Source organism: Myzus persicae, unplaced genomic scaffold (assembly GCF_001856785.1).
Source record: "Myzus persicae strain clone G006 unplaced genomic scaffold, MPER_G0061.0, whole genome shotgun sequence".
NCBI classification, from domain to species: Eukaryota; Metazoa; Arthropoda; class Insecta; order Hemiptera; family Aphididae; genus Myzus; species Myzus persicae.
In genome coordinates, this window is record NW_019104200.1 from 749,795 (window position 1) to 766,565 (window position 16,771).

The 16,771-nt window shown below is 28.8% G+C and overlaps 2 protein-coding genes across 3 annotated transcripts; one reads left to right on the forward strand and one right to left on the reverse strand.

Moving 5' to 3' along the window:
* Nucleotides 1-1,086: 1,086 nt before the first annotated feature.
* On the forward strand, nucleotides 1,087-3,730 carry LOC111039891 (very-long-chain (3R)-3-hydroxyacyl-CoA dehydratase hpo-8-like). The gene is made up of 5 exons (XM_022323540.1): nucleotides 1,087-1,493; nucleotides 1,579-1,696; nucleotides 2,747-2,973; nucleotides 3,057-3,235; nucleotides 3,476-3,730. The coding sequence occupies exons 1-5, from the start codon at nucleotides 1,405-1,407 to the stop codon at nucleotides 3,565-3,567; spliced, it is 705 nt and encodes a 234-aa protein (XP_022179232.1). The 5' UTR covers nucleotides 1,087-1,404; the 3' UTR covers nucleotides 3,568-3,730.
* A 3,018-nt stretch (nucleotides 3,731-6,748) lies between these two features.
* LOC111039889 (myotubularin-related protein 9) lies at nucleotides 6,749-10,706 on the reverse strand. Of its 2 annotated transcripts, XM_022323538.1 has the most exons (8): nucleotides 10,492-10,706; nucleotides 10,213-10,373; nucleotides 9,793-9,940; nucleotides 9,573-9,712; nucleotides 9,069-9,194; nucleotides 7,804-8,294; nucleotides 7,316-7,733; nucleotides 6,749-7,160 (listed from the first exon to the last, which is right to left on the reverse strand). In XM_022323538.1, the coding sequence occupies exons 2-8, from the start codon at nucleotides 10,357-10,359 to the stop codon at nucleotides 6,999-7,001; spliced, it is 1,632 nt and encodes a 543-aa protein (XP_022179230.1). In that variant the 5' UTR covers nucleotides 10,360-10,373; nucleotides 10,492-10,706; the 3' UTR covers nucleotides 6,749-6,998. The 2 variants fall into 2 exon arrangements, with proteins under 2 accessions (XP_022179230.1, XP_022179231.1); XM_022323539.1 differs by lacking the exon at nucleotides 10,492-10,706 and having other exon boundaries at nucleotides 10,200-10,312.
* Between the last annotated feature and the right edge of the window lie 6,065 nt (nucleotides 10,707-16,771).

Consider the following 16,771-nt stretch of genomic DNA (forward strand, 5'->3'; position numbering starts at 1 on the left):
AACAATCATTTTCAGGAATACGATAATATGTATAGTATAATATAACATAATATATTGTACAGCACTTGTATTATTGTTCTATCTTTTATGCAGATTGTGGCATTGTGCCCAGCAACCGCGTGACTGCGTGAGTTCGTAAGTACCTACTACCTACCTATATTGAATGAAAGCCAAAAGTTTCATCATATTGTTCACTCCGCATATCTTAAATATTCCTAATTTTTAGATGTTCAGTAAAAATACATTATTTCCAGTTTCCATCTTAAAAAATGATTTTTTTGATCTGCTATATAATATAAACCCGTTCAAAACCTTTTGTTTTTTACCAATTAATAAATTAACTTAACACGATTGTGACTGTAGTTGCTGTAATTATATACGTTGGTTGAATAAAAAATGTTACATTAAGAAAAAACGAGCACATATTTAATCAATTTATACAATATTATGTTGACCTGTAAATACAATTCAGAAAAAGTGACTTCATAACTCATAAATTCCTTATAAGTTTTCAGTAGAACGTCCGTTAATAAAGAATATCAGTGTTACTGGACCCTCCCCCCCACGAATCAAAAAAATAGGTTCATCTATACTCTGCACCCTAACTGATTTTTAAAACCTGCAGCCACGCAAATTTTTAATACCTGTTAGTAACAATTTTTAATCGTGTAAATATACGCCTAGTCTATAAACATCAATACCTATAAAATGTTAGAATTAAAAAAATTGTTGAAAATATGCCACTGCTAGACCTAAACAGGACGTATACCTACCACGACCGTGGTACTTACTGACATAGACGACCTATAAACTAGGTGGTTAAACTTGGTTAGCTAAATTAGTAGTTTGTCGGTCTACCGTGCTCACGATCCACGACACCACGAATCATTACCGGATCATCGTTGCGTGACGTCGCCCATCCGTTCGCGGACGTACCTTAGGCGTTGCACCGCGTCACAGCTGACCCAGTGGTGGGGAGGAAACACTCAAACACGTCGACGCCAACTCGAATCTCGGCCCTCGGGTGTTCGTAACAGGTATGGTCGAGGTGGACGAGTTACTTGGGAATGATATTGTTATGAGCTTTGATTTTCCACCGCAATTCACAATCCGATAGCCGAAACTCTGTGATAGTAGTGTTGTAGCGATAATCGTTTAGTTCGGCGCTGCGCCTAATTCCTCACTATTGCCCTACGCTCGTAGTTTTGTAGGTACAGTTGGAACTTTTTTTGAGTCGTTGTCACTTTTTGTGTCCGTAATGACGAATGACTCGACACTGAGTTGATCTCATACTTAACGGAGTTGTCAAATTTGCATAGTTTTAAAATTTACCTACTTATTATTTGTTATTTTTTATTTAAAAAAAAATTGTTATTTTCTCAAGAAATAATACCGTGTTTTATAATGGCGGTGACCAAAACGAAAACGAACAAAAAACCTAGTGTGGCGGTGAATGCGTACTTGTTCGCATACAATTTCATTCAAGTTTTGGGGTAACGTAATATTATTGTTAATATATCTACAAATATTTTCCTTACTTGAGCGACAGAATGCTATAGTTTAATGCTTTTTTTGCAGATGGAGTTATTTGTTATTTCAAATCGTTAATTTCTACTTGAACCCACCCAAATCTCAATCATTGTGGGACATTGTAAAGTATACAGTTGGAATTTTCCAAAATGCTGCGTTCATTGAGGTTGGCACATACATTTTAAACTGAAAGGAAATATAAGTCGTAATTTAAAGTTTGTTAAAAAAAATTGGGCAATTTTTATTAGAAGTTTTTTTTTTAATGATAATCTGCATATAATATTATTTTTTGATTATTATTTGCTTTTGCGTTGGTATGATTAACGAAAAAAAACATTCTTAATTTGAATTCCTATTACATTTTAAATGATAAAATACAAGCACTATGTATTATTGTTGTGAAATATCAATTTTCCTGATGAAGTGATGAATAAATAATATAAAAGTAGTCTCAAGTGTAAAATTGTTCGATATTAAACGAATGACATTGGGTTTGTAAGTTATTATTCATAATATTCACTATTTTAGGTCACATACAAGGTCAACAGTTCCTTGTTGGTCTATAACAAGTTTTAATTTTCCTACAGGTACTATATCATTGATAGGTATATACTCTGTCTAATAAATATATTGCATGTAAGATGTAATGACTTTTTAACAACAGGTTTTTGTTGTATTGAGTATGACATACTCAAGACAAATATTATTTTCAAGAAATATTTTATAATATTTCATTTTATTAATCATAAATCACTGATATAAATATATAATTGGAGATCGAAATACTCTCACTAGTATACATGAGTGTGTATTATATTAATATGCAGCCCTTCATATAGTGGTTTTGTTTTTAAATATAAATATCATCCATATTCATATAATAGGTTTATAACTTTTCTCAAGTATCCACCTCCTTAAATAAGCACTTAATTAACTAAATATTTTTGGTCAACTATGTTCTATATAGTTCTATAGTTCCTTAAATACTAATAAGTAGTAATTTATTAATCAACTTGTAAATCTTACTACTTACTAGTAACTAACAAAGTTATATAATTTGCTCAGACAAGTTCACTGATTAATAGCACTTTTATTTAAATTCTTGGCATTTGATAGTATTTTAAATTAAAATTCTAATGTAAAAGTTAAACGATAAGCTATTTATATGTTTTCTCTAAGTTTTGTTTGCTTAATTGTGTTTTAATTATTATTATAGATATTCAATGTAGCTACTGGTTTGGTGAAATCTAATTTGGCAGTTACTACTCAACAAGTTCTGTCTCGTGTAGCAATTGTTGCTGCTATAGCATTTATACCAGAGACATCAGGCTCACCAGGTTTACCTTTGGCCTTAACTGCTTGGTGCTTTGCAGAAATTACCAGATACTCATACTATGGTTTCAATATTGTTGGTTATATCCCTTATCCAATTATTTGGGCAAGGTAGTAACTAGTATTTATTATGTTGAACTTATTAATGGGTTTATTTATTAAAAAATTTTACATTGATAATGTCATTTTTTCAGGTATACTTTCTTCTATGTTCTTTATCCAGTTGGTGTTACCGGAGAATTATTAGTTTATTGGACATCATTAGGATATGTTGGAAGAACCAAAATGTGGAGTATTGAAATGCCTAATAAATTAAATATTTCAATGAGTCTATGGTCTGCAATTGCCATGGTTATGCTGATTTATATTCCATGTAAGTATATTAATCTATAAAATATGAAAACTATTTATTCCAGCCTCCAGGAATTATTCAGTATCTGATGCGCTAAGCCATCTACATATTGTATCCATATCAGAAGAGTAGTATTTAATAAAGATTTATCATAGTATATTTCCTTATTTGACACAATTTAAAATACATATATATTATGATATTATAGTACTTTCCAATAATTTATAACAAAAATGAGTGATTTTTAAATTTTTTTTTTAGTATTCCCTCAAATGTACATGCATATGGTATACCAAAGGAAGAAAACTCTTGGAACCCCAGAAACCAAAAAAGTACAAAAGAAAGTTCAATGATTAATGATTTGTATATTTTACAACTACTGGGTACTGGGAAATATGTTATTTTTTGTAAATTGTTGCCGTGTCTTTGCCAATTTTTTTATAGACTGTTTTATATATAATATATAATTTAATAATTACAAATAATAAAGCATTATTCATTGTTTAGGTGTGATAACATGTTAATTGTTTTTTGTGTTCCTATTATATTTTCTTATTTTTAAGACAAATATTAAATATTTAACTTAAATAATTACTTATTATGTAATTGTATACATTAAGTATATAATAATAACTTTATATAATTGCATAACTTTCTTAAAAAAATGCAATTGTAATGTAGTTTGACAAATTAAATATTTGATTTGTTCATTTATTTCCAAAGTATATAAGTTACAATGATAATAACATTTAATACACATTTTTAAGACTATTTTGATCTAAAACTACATAATATTTTACGAGTAAACTGGGAGTAAAAAAATCATATGCCATGGTTTAATAACAATTAAAACTTAATAGTGATACTGATATAGAACCACTTGAAAATTAAAAAAAATTTAATTTACAACTTTAAATTGCCTATATGAGACTACAGACATTTTTATGTTTTAAGTTTATTTGTGTAGTATGATATCCAATATAATAATAAATGTTAATTATCCAATAAAGTTCCTGTTACTAAATACTAAATTGGTAAAAAATTATCAATTTTTCTTTATTTTAGATCTCCAATGAATGTTTTTATTAATGATTATACAATGGCATGTTTTTTTTTAAACATTTTTTTAGGTGCATACATGTTACAGCTAGTGTTGAATTTCGTTATTTTATGAAATAATACGTGACAATTTTACTTTAACTAGTTATTTCATAGAATATCTAGTTATTCTATATAATTTCAGTTTTATATCCGTTAAAAGTATGAAATACATTAAAATTTAAAATATTTTATTTTACTGAATTAATTATAGTTATATTATTTATTTATTTGTTTATTTAAGGCTATTATGGCATTTAGAGTTGCACAATACCTCTTTTTTTCTACAAACAGTGCGCTTTGTGCTTCATTTTTTGGTACAAGTGCACTTAAAAAAACCCTGACCAGTTTCCAGTGACTGCACAGTTGCCGCAGATCTTAATGTAATACTTTTATTTGGAACAGCTTCTACAGCTAATTATCTGAACATACTGCGAACTGGGATCGAGAGTATAGTTGTAATAACACTCATGTAATTGTAATGTGTAGGTAGGTATCAAATAAATAAAAGATAAAAGGACGTCAATCTTATCTGATTTAATGTTATATTAAATTGTTTAAAATGTTAGAACTATATTTATTTATCATGATATTTTGTTATTTACATTTTTACACATTAACAAAGTGATGCCAGGGAATGCATAAAATAACTAGTTAAAGTATAAATTATATACATTATCTACAAGCTTTAGTTATTTTATAAATTACCTAGTTATTATTATTTATATTTCATAAACTAATTGATTCAACACTTTAACTGTAACATAAACAATATATTATTGATAAAATGTTTCGATTTTTAATTTGAATGGTAGTTTCTAGTAGCAAATTATATCTAATTTGAAATCAAAATTTAAAATTACTTTTTTTAAATTATCAAAACCCCAGTTTTCAGTCGATATTGCTTGTAGGCGATACTCAAAAACTAAAATCCGTAGATACTTAGAATATTTATATTTGTATTATATATACATGAAAAAATTATAACGAAATAACAAATAACCTTGTAAATCCTGACATTCTTACCAAATGTTTATTATATCATTTTGTATGCCTGATAAAATGTCTGTAATTTTGGCATTAACCAAGAGTAATAATTAATAACATAATGCTACAAATATTTAAGTTACCTCAGAAAATATAACATTCCATCCACTTTAGATGCAACTATAGAACTGAACACAAAAAACATGCATGGTCAAATTCTTGAAAAAAAAAATTTGTAGTCAAATTTAACTTTAAAAAAAAACTCTTTTTATAATTACGTGACTTATATTTTTAAAATTTTAAAAATGTAAGTTGATAATTGTCTTTGGTGTTATCAATTATAGATACAATTTTGAACATTTTGAAATATTTGCTATCTTTTGAGACATTTTTAATTTTTAATTACTATTAAGTTTTTACTCTAGTAACTTACCAAATACCGATAACTGTATTACTAATGGTAAAATAAATTACTTTAATAGCAATAATATCATAAAATATACATAGTAAATAAGCTGATTAGTCAGCCTTTGTTCAAAATCGTCGAATGTCATTGAATTCAAATTTATTACATCCATTACAGTGACCCACACAACACCTCCTATAAAAAATGGTACTCACTTTCTCACCTCTTTAAAAACATTTTTTTCGAATATTTTGATCAATACTGAGACTTTCCAATTTTGACCTCATAAGTATCAACTAGATCTAGTTTGCTACCAGAAACCACCTCACATAGCTCAAAATCAAAACATGCATTTGTTCAACAGATATATAGTGCATATAGACACAAAAATAAAAAAAGTACATCTTAGTAAAATCAATACATTCATTGCTCCGCTCAGAATGTATAAATATAGTACAAATAATATTAAACTAAATAATTTTTTTTAATAAATAAATATTGGAATAAAAATTATTGAACAGTTAATTAAATAGGTTAATTCTGTCTTTTTCATCCTGTAGACCATTCTGCTTCGACTAAACATACCGAAAGGTAAATAACCACCTAACCTGGAGGTGTAAATACTCCACAGAAGATATATAAGTTAATAAAGTACCATTGATTATAAATATTGATAGTTAATAATAGAACCTAAGTATTATTTATTACTGATTATAATAATATAATTAATAATGGCATACATGTTTTTAAATTATATTTTTATATTACATCATATTATGCACCTTTATTAAATATATAACAATTATTACTAATTAGTCGTCTAGCTATCTGTAATTGATTCATCAAAAAGCTAAAATAGTTGTAACAAAATCAAAGAAAAAATTATGATATTTGAATACCTAAAATAGAAAGATAATAGTGATAAACGTAGATAAAACTTTTTTGTTTTAACTAATCATAAGCAATTCCTACTTTATACATAAAAACAAAAAATATATTTTAAAATAAAAATTAATGTATGCTAAATAAATGATATTAATCTATTTTTGACTGGTAAATTTTAAAATGGTGACCTTTGTTCTTTAACACTTATATAGGTTATCAAGTTATTTATTTTCAGGTAAATTGGTACAGTATCGTTTCAATAGAAATAAATAATAATATACATAGTAATAAATATATTATAGATTCTACAGTTAATTTACAAATTAAATGGCATAAAAAAAAATAATAACATATCATTAAATAATTATTGGTACCTGTATGAATAATATAGAAAATATAATTAATTAATTATGTAGATTTGTTACCAGAATCTTGAGTCTCGTTGAGTAATTTTGTAGCTAAGACTTTTAGTTCCTTATTCCGTTTTATTAAATCATCAATTGATTTTTTATACTTTTTTTGGTGTGTTTGATCAATAGACCATCTTAAGTACATATCTCTCCACAATTCCTAAAAAATTTGGTTTGATTGCACAATTACAATACAATTTCAACATACTTAAGTTAACATACTTATTGAAACAAAATTAAAAGTTATTTATCAAAAATCATATCTTGCAAAATTATGATCTACAATAATATGGCATTAAATTACAATAAACTTACTATACTAAATGGAGCAACAGAAGGCCAAATCACATTATTTGTATGTAAGTATAGAGGATTGCTAATTTCATCAATTTTTTGATCAAAGTGCGACCATAAATTTGGTTTTCCATATTGATTATTTTTCCGATCAGACTCACAATTACCATAAAATGTACTAAAATCTGAACAATATGAATGATCAACTAGTGATGATAAAAAATTTGTTGAAAACTGAAAACAGCATGGAAATTGATTGTGTATTTGCCATGTACAGTCTAGAAATAATAAAAAAGTGGCCCCTGATCCATGATGGAAAATTTTTGATGAAGACGATGAAGATACTTTTGAACGAGCTGCGTTATAACAACCACTTTTATGGCGAGTTTCAAATGGGTGTCCAGCTTGAAGCCATTCTCTTTCAATTAGTGATTCAAATCTATAAATATTTATTAAACTCTTTATTCAACACACATAACTTCTACTAAAATAATATTACAAATTCTTACCCTACAATTGTTCGACATTCTGGGTTTAATATCAATTGAGTTAATGATATTAATACCAATGTTGCATCTGTGCTTTCTGATCCATGAACCAATACCGAAGCTCGTTCTTTATTTAAACATTGTGCAACTAAACAAGCTGCATTTAATGTATCTTTGACATGGGATAGCCATTCACTCCCATTTAATTTGTTAAGCCATCGCTCTATAGTACATGTTGTATCATTACAAGCTTCAATTATTTTTGACAAGCTGTCCAATAAAACATTATGACGTTCAAGAGCTGAATTTACTCGTCTCCACTGAGGATAGTGAGCTTCCATTTCAAATCCACCTCCACGAGCTTTAGCATTTGTAGCATTAGCAACACTGCGGGTATCAATTATATACCCTCTTTTTCCAGGACCAAGTACAGAATTAATAACACGTTCATCTTGTTTACAACGTTTAGAACTTGAACCAACTAAAGGCTGACTGCTTCTCATTAACACACTCTATAAATTATTCATTTGTTTAGTTTTTGTTAAAACAGTTGACATTAATATTATATAAAAAATATTTTCCTGCTGGGGAAACTGCTTTTGGAGGTAGTGATTTACAATGGAAGCAGAAAAAAGTTATCTAATTTATCTGACATTACAAATTCTTTAGCGATAGGGTGACAATCATGGTTTAAAAACTGGTTGATAATTTGGAAAGAGTTTGGCTTTTTACTTTTATCTGTATTATCCACTACCAATGAGCCGTCAAGTATTATAAGGGGAAGAAACAAAAATTAGAAAAATCTGAGACACGTGGAGAGAAATTATGTGTCTTAGTTAGAGTATGATTTGCTTCCAAAAGTTGCAAGTAATCTTTTTAGATGTTTTTTTATCAGATGGTTTTTACTATTTAGTGATTTCCCACAGTGATCTAGCTCTTTATTTATCGGTTATTAATTACGTATATGAATATGAATATTTATAAAAAAAAACATAGTTAAAGATTAACTGAGGAAGAGGAATTTCATGTAACAGTTTGTATGGACTTTGTTAGGGTAGCTATGGTATCTCCTCTTTTCCTAGCAATTTCATTTGTATGATACTATTAATGTAATTTAAGAGTAAGGAGTACAGCAAAGTAGTAGTCAATGAACTACTAACTAGGAAAAATGTCTGTGACATCCATGAGGTGTAACTCTTAAAATACAGTAATATTAAATAAAATTACAAAAAAAGAAAATAATCCATTGAAGCTTTTGACGTAAAAAAAAGGCATGAAACACTTACGCCTTTTTCATGACGATAACTCAAAACTGGAAATCGACCATTTTGTCGAAACTTAGCAGAAGCAATCAACATGGTATCATCAACATTAGACGGAACCACAGTCAATTCAGGGTAGGTACCACAAACCTAAAAAAATATACATTTGTGTTTAAAAATTGATAACTTAGGAGTAGGGCTAGGATTTAAATTCAGTGCTTTAATTTAATTTTTAAAAATATTTTAAATTTTACATTAAATAATTGGTATATAAAATGTATGGAAAGAAAGAAACACAATTAAGTATTTTATCATCAGTTTTGAAATTGTTTACATAAATGTTAAAAATAAAATTCTGTAACTGCACAGCTAACACTCGTAATGATTAGTAAATCATACCCATGAACAACCACAGTCTACAAGTTTAAATAATCTTAACCTTTACGCAATATAACCGACCATTATAAATAGTATTTTTATAACAAAGAGAGCAATAGTTACAATATAAAGATAAATTTAAAAACATACTCTATAAGATTTATTGACTTGAGATATTCTCCACATTGAATCACCAGCAACTAGTTTTTCACATTGAGATTGTACATCAAATGGTGAACGATATTCATTACTTTTATTTGAAAACATATGGTGTAGGTAATCTGCTTCATCTAAGAATTACACAAAAAAACTTTTAAAAACTGTACGTATTTTATTTTTTAGTAAGATCATATTTTGATATTTTATCAACCTGTCATTATGAGTGACTCAATAGATGCAGCCACAGAGGTAGCTTGTTCAATATACGGCATATCAAAAACAATAATTCTAAAGTCCTTACATTTTAAAGTAATTGAATTTAGTTTTTTCTCCACAATGTCAATATTACGGTTCAAAATCTAAAAATATTAGTTTTGCATGTTAGAATAAATAGTGTAATTTTTTCAACTAAGACAAGTACGTAGTTATTACTCATTATAATATTATATAATTTTATAAGTAATATATTTGATAGTAAATTGTTGTCTCTCGCTTGATGTAAATCAAACAATCACAACTATAAGAAATAAGAATTAAGAACCGAAAATTTAAAATTAGGAAATATACATTTTCTGACATACTTATTTTCGCTATTTGAAAAATAAATATTGAACCAACTTTGATTATTTACCCATAGTTCTACGTCCTCAGATCTTGATGAAAATATTAAATGATGACCAGTAATGACTAGTGTCCCAGTACTAGGGTTGGATATGTGTGGACCTCTCATAGTCACCCCGTTCAACTTTGGTATTCTAATTTTGTCAGCAAACTCCATTTTAAGATCATGTCCTGATGATCAAACAAAAATATCAAATTGCGTATTGAAAAAAACCACTGTCGAATCAATTGTTGAATGACATCTTTTTTTTTTTTCGTTTTTTAGCATTATTATTGTTGTTGTTGTTACCTGCTTTCCGTAATGCTATCTGAGGTAGACTTTCATTGTAAATGATCACATAAAACCATTAAAACTATTGGTGTAGGTAGGTAACGTTAAATTTTTTTGTTCTAATGCATAATATTGTTCGAAATTCTACAAGCTCTACAAGTGTTTTTAATGATTTGATTTCGCCCATTTTTCCACAGGCACATACATAACTGTTATCATCGATATCGAACATTCAATTCGTTTTATCACCAGACATCGGCGATATATTCAGCAATAGATAATAAGAATGTCTATTATCTATATCAGCAACCGGGCACTGTATTTTTAATTTCTCAATTGGACAGACTGGACGACAGTGGGATATAGAAATATGTGTACTTGAAACTTTCAAAATTGTCACTCCAGTCTCCAGCAAGGCAGCAACCTCTAAGTTTTTGTCTTGAAATTTCACAAGATGTAACGAAATGTTACCACTTCTTTTTTTGTAACTTACTGGAAAGTTCAGAATACCGAACTTAAATTCAGGGTGCTGGGGTAACCACCCGGTGGCCGGTGGCCGGTATCCTCTATATGATTTTTTTTACTCGACATTTTCACAATATTTTGTAACCATTTTGTAGGCAAATGAAACACAAAATTTGAGATTCCTGTCTTAACTCAGATCTTGTGAAAACAGTTATAAGTTGGACGGTCATTTGTTTCTATGTTGTCATACCAGGAGTTTAAAAGACTTGTGTAAAACACACAATTAGTTTATGGTTTTGATTTTGTCTCCATTATAGTTTTTTACCCAGTTACGCTTCTGCCTATGCTGATAGACGTTAACTGTTTTTCACTCTAAAAGGTAAGTTGTTTAGTAAATATTATTATTGATTTTAAATATCTTATTATCGCGGGGCAGTCACCAACTCACCACCAAAGTTTGTTTACCAGATAGCGTTCAATACGTTCTCCGCGAGTAACAAAAATATTTAAAATACTTTTTTACCAACCTTTAAGCAGTGTAATATAACTAATTTGTAATTTGTAATATAACCTAATGATTGTTGATTACAATTCGATATTTGTCGTAATATACCTGTGTAATTAAATGTAGTCTGTAGATGATAATTTTAATTATTTTATAAAAAAAAATGGAAAAAAATTGTATGGTCCATTACCCCCAGAAATTGACTGAAGTTTTTGAAAAAACAAAATAATTATAAATAATAAATTAACAATTTTTAAGTGAAATAGGACGAAAAGGGAAAGGTTTGTAAGAAAATAAATGGTCTGCAGACATAAAGTTTGAACAAACCGATGGAAATACATAATGATTAAATTATTGTTTTATTTTTGTGTGCCTAATTATGAATATTATTTTATTACTAAACTGTCTAAACTGTACGTTCTACGATCTTGGATCAAATACATAAACATTAACCTTATTCAATGGGAAATATTGCCCCTGAATTATTAGACTCCTGAATAAACGAGACCGAATAAAGTTTATTGTAAAATCATTGAGATGACCTAACCTAACCGATATCTTCGTAAACCTATAGCCAGCTAATTACAGTTTTCACAGAATGGCAAATCTGAAAATTTTACAAAAATCATAATATGTAGCAGCGTCGCAGTGACGCAGTCTATCCTATTCGTGTTAAATAATTCAAAACGTGGCAGTAAAATGTAGATGACGCTGCCGATATCGTCTGGGCGGACTCGATGGTGAATACAATAAAACAAGGCTCAAAATATGGCAGGCGTGTTTATAAGAGGTGCATATAGGTACACAAATTGCAAGGGTGATATTCATTAACTTTTATTCCAGTTAATTTCATTTTCCAAGGTCTGGACAAATACATAAACATAATTATATGATATATTTAGAAAGATTATTCCATAATTATTTAATGAGTTCAATATTTTTATGGTCTAGGAATGATTTTTTTTATTTTTAGATAATTAAATAATAAATATTAAATGTTTGTCGTGATATTTAAAAATTAGTTTATGATGATAACAAAGTAATATATAATTTTGTATTATTAAAAACTATTCATTTTAAAATAGAACAAATTCGGATAGGAAATAATATATGAAAGTTTATAGTTTTCAACTTATAAAGTATACCAATAAAATATTATGTAATTATTTACGTTTCTCTAAAATACGTGCTTATTTGATTTAATTTTACAAATATAAGATGATATAAATGTATAAAGTACCTATTACTTATATACATGTAAGTATACTTTTTGCCACGGAGACGCATAAAGTGAAGCTTGATGGCATAACTTCATCCCTCTCAAATAATGAGTGTCTACTTATTCGGGGGCTCAGTTTCAACAATTATTCACCAGGATTTAAGCTCATCACGTCTCAAACGCTATTTGTGTCGTTACCTACTTTTGTTTATATGTATGTGTATACTTTCAGTGTCTGGAAATTAGATTGGTTATTTTTGATTAATTTCCAGTACCTTGCAATTTGCCAATTGATAAACTACCTAAGGCCACGAAAATTTTAATGGTAACTGTATACATAGTGCATATGCCACTGGCCACTGGATAATCGTATAGTTAAAAAATAACGATTAGGAAGAATGCAAGCGTTATCGATGGGACGACGATATTGCGAATATCGTGATTATAGATGACGATAAATCCTGTATATAAATTAAATATTGCTGGAGCACGATTCCTACGTTTCGCGTAAGTATAGATACTTATAACTTACCATGCATCACTTATAATGTGACCTACCTATATAATATAGGTACACTATATTATAAACCATATGATGACCACTTAACTATATATGTACTGAGTCTGTATGCGTAAAACGTTTCCGGTCAAACTCATTATAATAATGATAATAATAATAATTATCTTATATTATTATGTAGGTATAACGAGAGTACCTACCTTACACGAGCGTGTGTGTAATGTGTATGTATAAAATTTATATTACACGCGTAATTCAATATTATACGACTAACGAAAATGAAAAAACCGTGACATTGCTTTTGTGCGATTGTCGGTTAGTAGTTAGTACGGACCAGCGCAAGCGCGTTTACTGATTGACCTATTTCTGAATATATACCGGTTTATCATTATTATTATTATTACTGTCATAATTTTTTCACTATAAAAAAGCTCGAAGCCCTCGGCAGTGAGTGTAAATTTTCCCGCGGTTTAACGCAAGGATGACATTTCAGCAATAAATTCTAAAACAGATAATATAAGCCACGAAATAGTGAAGTTAGATTAGTATAGTTACCTATAACCGCGTTCAAAATCAAAATCGAAACGTATAAAAACAAACGGTCCAAAATATTTGTCATCGAACGGGATCGACATATTATCTAGAAGTTCCGAACAAACATGATACTTGAACCGCGTCATGATAAATTTTAAAATATTCGCAGGCCGGAGGTATCGTTACTGCGTGCAAGCATTATACTATTTATACTTTATAGAAATAGTTATATTATAGATAAATTATAATATTTAAATATGTACACAACAACAACTATAACGGACAATGCTATATTGGCAGCACACCCTATTTTATGTTTATTTACAGTATATAATAACCATCAATCATCATTGTAAATAACAATAATTAAAAGGCTCAAAAGTGCCATCAAGACCGCAGCGTGTCTAATGTCCATATAAACATGCAAGTATATTTTATTTGTTTTAATAGCATTTGCTATTCAATTAAAAGGTACCAAGTGATAAGAGTCTTAATTGAGTTTTTCGCGACCGTATTAAAAACGTATTAGACTAGAGAATGTAATTATAGATCTAGTAGATCTAGATTAAATACAGATTTCAAAGGACTGCCAATCATCAAAAGTGAGTTTGACGGTGTTCTGAAACAATTTAACACGTTAACGACTGCTTGTCAACATAATTTGACAAGCGTGTATATATTGAAAATAACCGATGTTAACTATACGTCTTGACACGAAATAAACACGAGTAATGCAGGATTACTAGATTTAATAAATAGTGAATTGATAAAGAGCTTAAATGTAGATGTAAATAATATTTTTGTAATAAAATACAAGGTAGTTATAACATGGGAGACATCCCTAAGGACTTTACAAGCTAGATTTCGTAAACTAGTCACGATTCCAAAGAAATGGAATACCGACCTGCACAAAGTGTGCTAGACGCTATATAATCATAGGATATTTAAGGACATTGGTAAAAATAATAAAAAGAGAGAATGAGAATAAAAATGGAAAGCAACGCTGAGGACGACGAATTCGGTTTTATCGGATCAGAAAAACGAACCAGAGTGCATTCTTGCATTAAGAATACTACTAGAAATAAAATTAAACCCAAATGGAGCACTTATGTGGCTTTGTGGACATTGAAAAATAATTTTGATGACGCTTATTAGAAACGCTTATTTAAAAGTTTAAAACAATGAAAGACAAATAGGTATTGATCGGAAAGATTTAGACATATTATTTTCAAACTGTATACAAACAGCAAAACTCAAAAATTTAAATAATGACCAGGGGTGCAAATGTCAATAAAAAACTTGTTGTTGCCGAAGACTCCTATTTTTTTGGCTAATCATATATTTGTGGATTGCAAAATGAGTGACTTATAGAGAAATACAACCATAGGGAACCAAAAGAAGAAATCATTTTTACTAATATTTTTATGTCAATGAAAGAATTAACAAGATGTAAGATTAACTGCAGCTATAAGGCAAAACATTTAGAAAAAAAAAAATAGTGTAAAATATATCATCCAATAGATAAAAGCTTTTAAATTTCGTGATTTGTGTAACTTTACATTGACTACATAAAAAGTTGTATCTACTCTACAGCTTATTAAAATTTAATTTAAAATTTAACTTTGATTTTGCTCAACTGTACATTTCAAAAAAAGTGACTTGGCAGTTGGCGGTGCCTTTTAAAATAGAACGCCCGCGATATATTATATGCATATGACTTTTGCGTCGGTTTGACACACTGATCTCTACATAATTTGTCCATATATGTTGCTGTCACATTATATTGTTGCGGTTATATATATAGGTAGGCAAGAGGCAACACAAAATCGTAGGTAGGTACTTTGTACTTACTCAAACACGACATTGACATTATACAATATAGAATTTGACAATATGTATTATTCTTATAATATTATCTACATGGATTATAGGTTCAAGACGGTAAAAAATAAAAGTTAGAATTACACATGTCTGAATTTCATTCGTTACCCATATTATATAATACGATAGGTAATCGGAAATAATATACTATACTGCACAATATTATGTGTAAAAAATATACCTATATTATATTACAATATGATGGGCGAGGATTTGATTTATATTATTACAGATATATTTGGTGATCAGTGCGATAACTGGTCGTAATAGTTGGCGACATTTTTTAATTTTCGTGTAGGTTGTACCTATATATTATATAATAATATAATATATACCTATATAATATCATACAGTGTGTCTCCCTCTGCGAAATATTTTATCTTTCAAATATATAGGTATATGATACATATTTACTCGTGTGGGGAAAAATTGAATAAAAACACACGCACACATATCTCATCGAATACATTTCCAGGCGAAATTCCATTACGACGACGACGACGACGAAACCAACAATTATTATTGCTAGGCGGGTTCACGCCTACGGACGCTACAGCGCGAGAGGCATATATAGGCACACGCGCGACGTGTGTGGAAACGAAACACCATTTAACCGTAAAAATGGAATACGAGCCTATGACATTGACCTATATTTGTTTTTGGAAACCTAATATGTCATTTACAATTATATTATTGTACACTCGTGAAAATATAACAAAAACGTACTTTGTACCTTTGTACAATATAAGTAAAACTATGACTGCAATGTACAATATTATGATGGGTGGCGTAGGAAGAGTTTATCTACGAGTTAAGACTGATTTTATTGGACTTAATTTAAAAATGTATTAAATTATATTAAAAATTCAAAAAATATTGTTAATTTTATAATATTAATCGTATTTTCTTGTTTTGGTGACTAATTTATTTAAGACATTATGGGGGTCTGTTATCTCACTGTGTATATATTCATATAATCTCCAAACCATCTAATCTATTTTTTCATTCCTGAATCATGGTGTTTAGAAAATATGTTTTTAATTGTTTTAATGATGAAATTTTACTAGCAGTTAGCAACAAAAAGGATCTCTAAAATGTAAAAAAGTTTGAGTTTATATTAAAAAATACACTGTTAAAGTCTGAAGAGCGTCGTTCAATGAAATTTGTCAGGTTA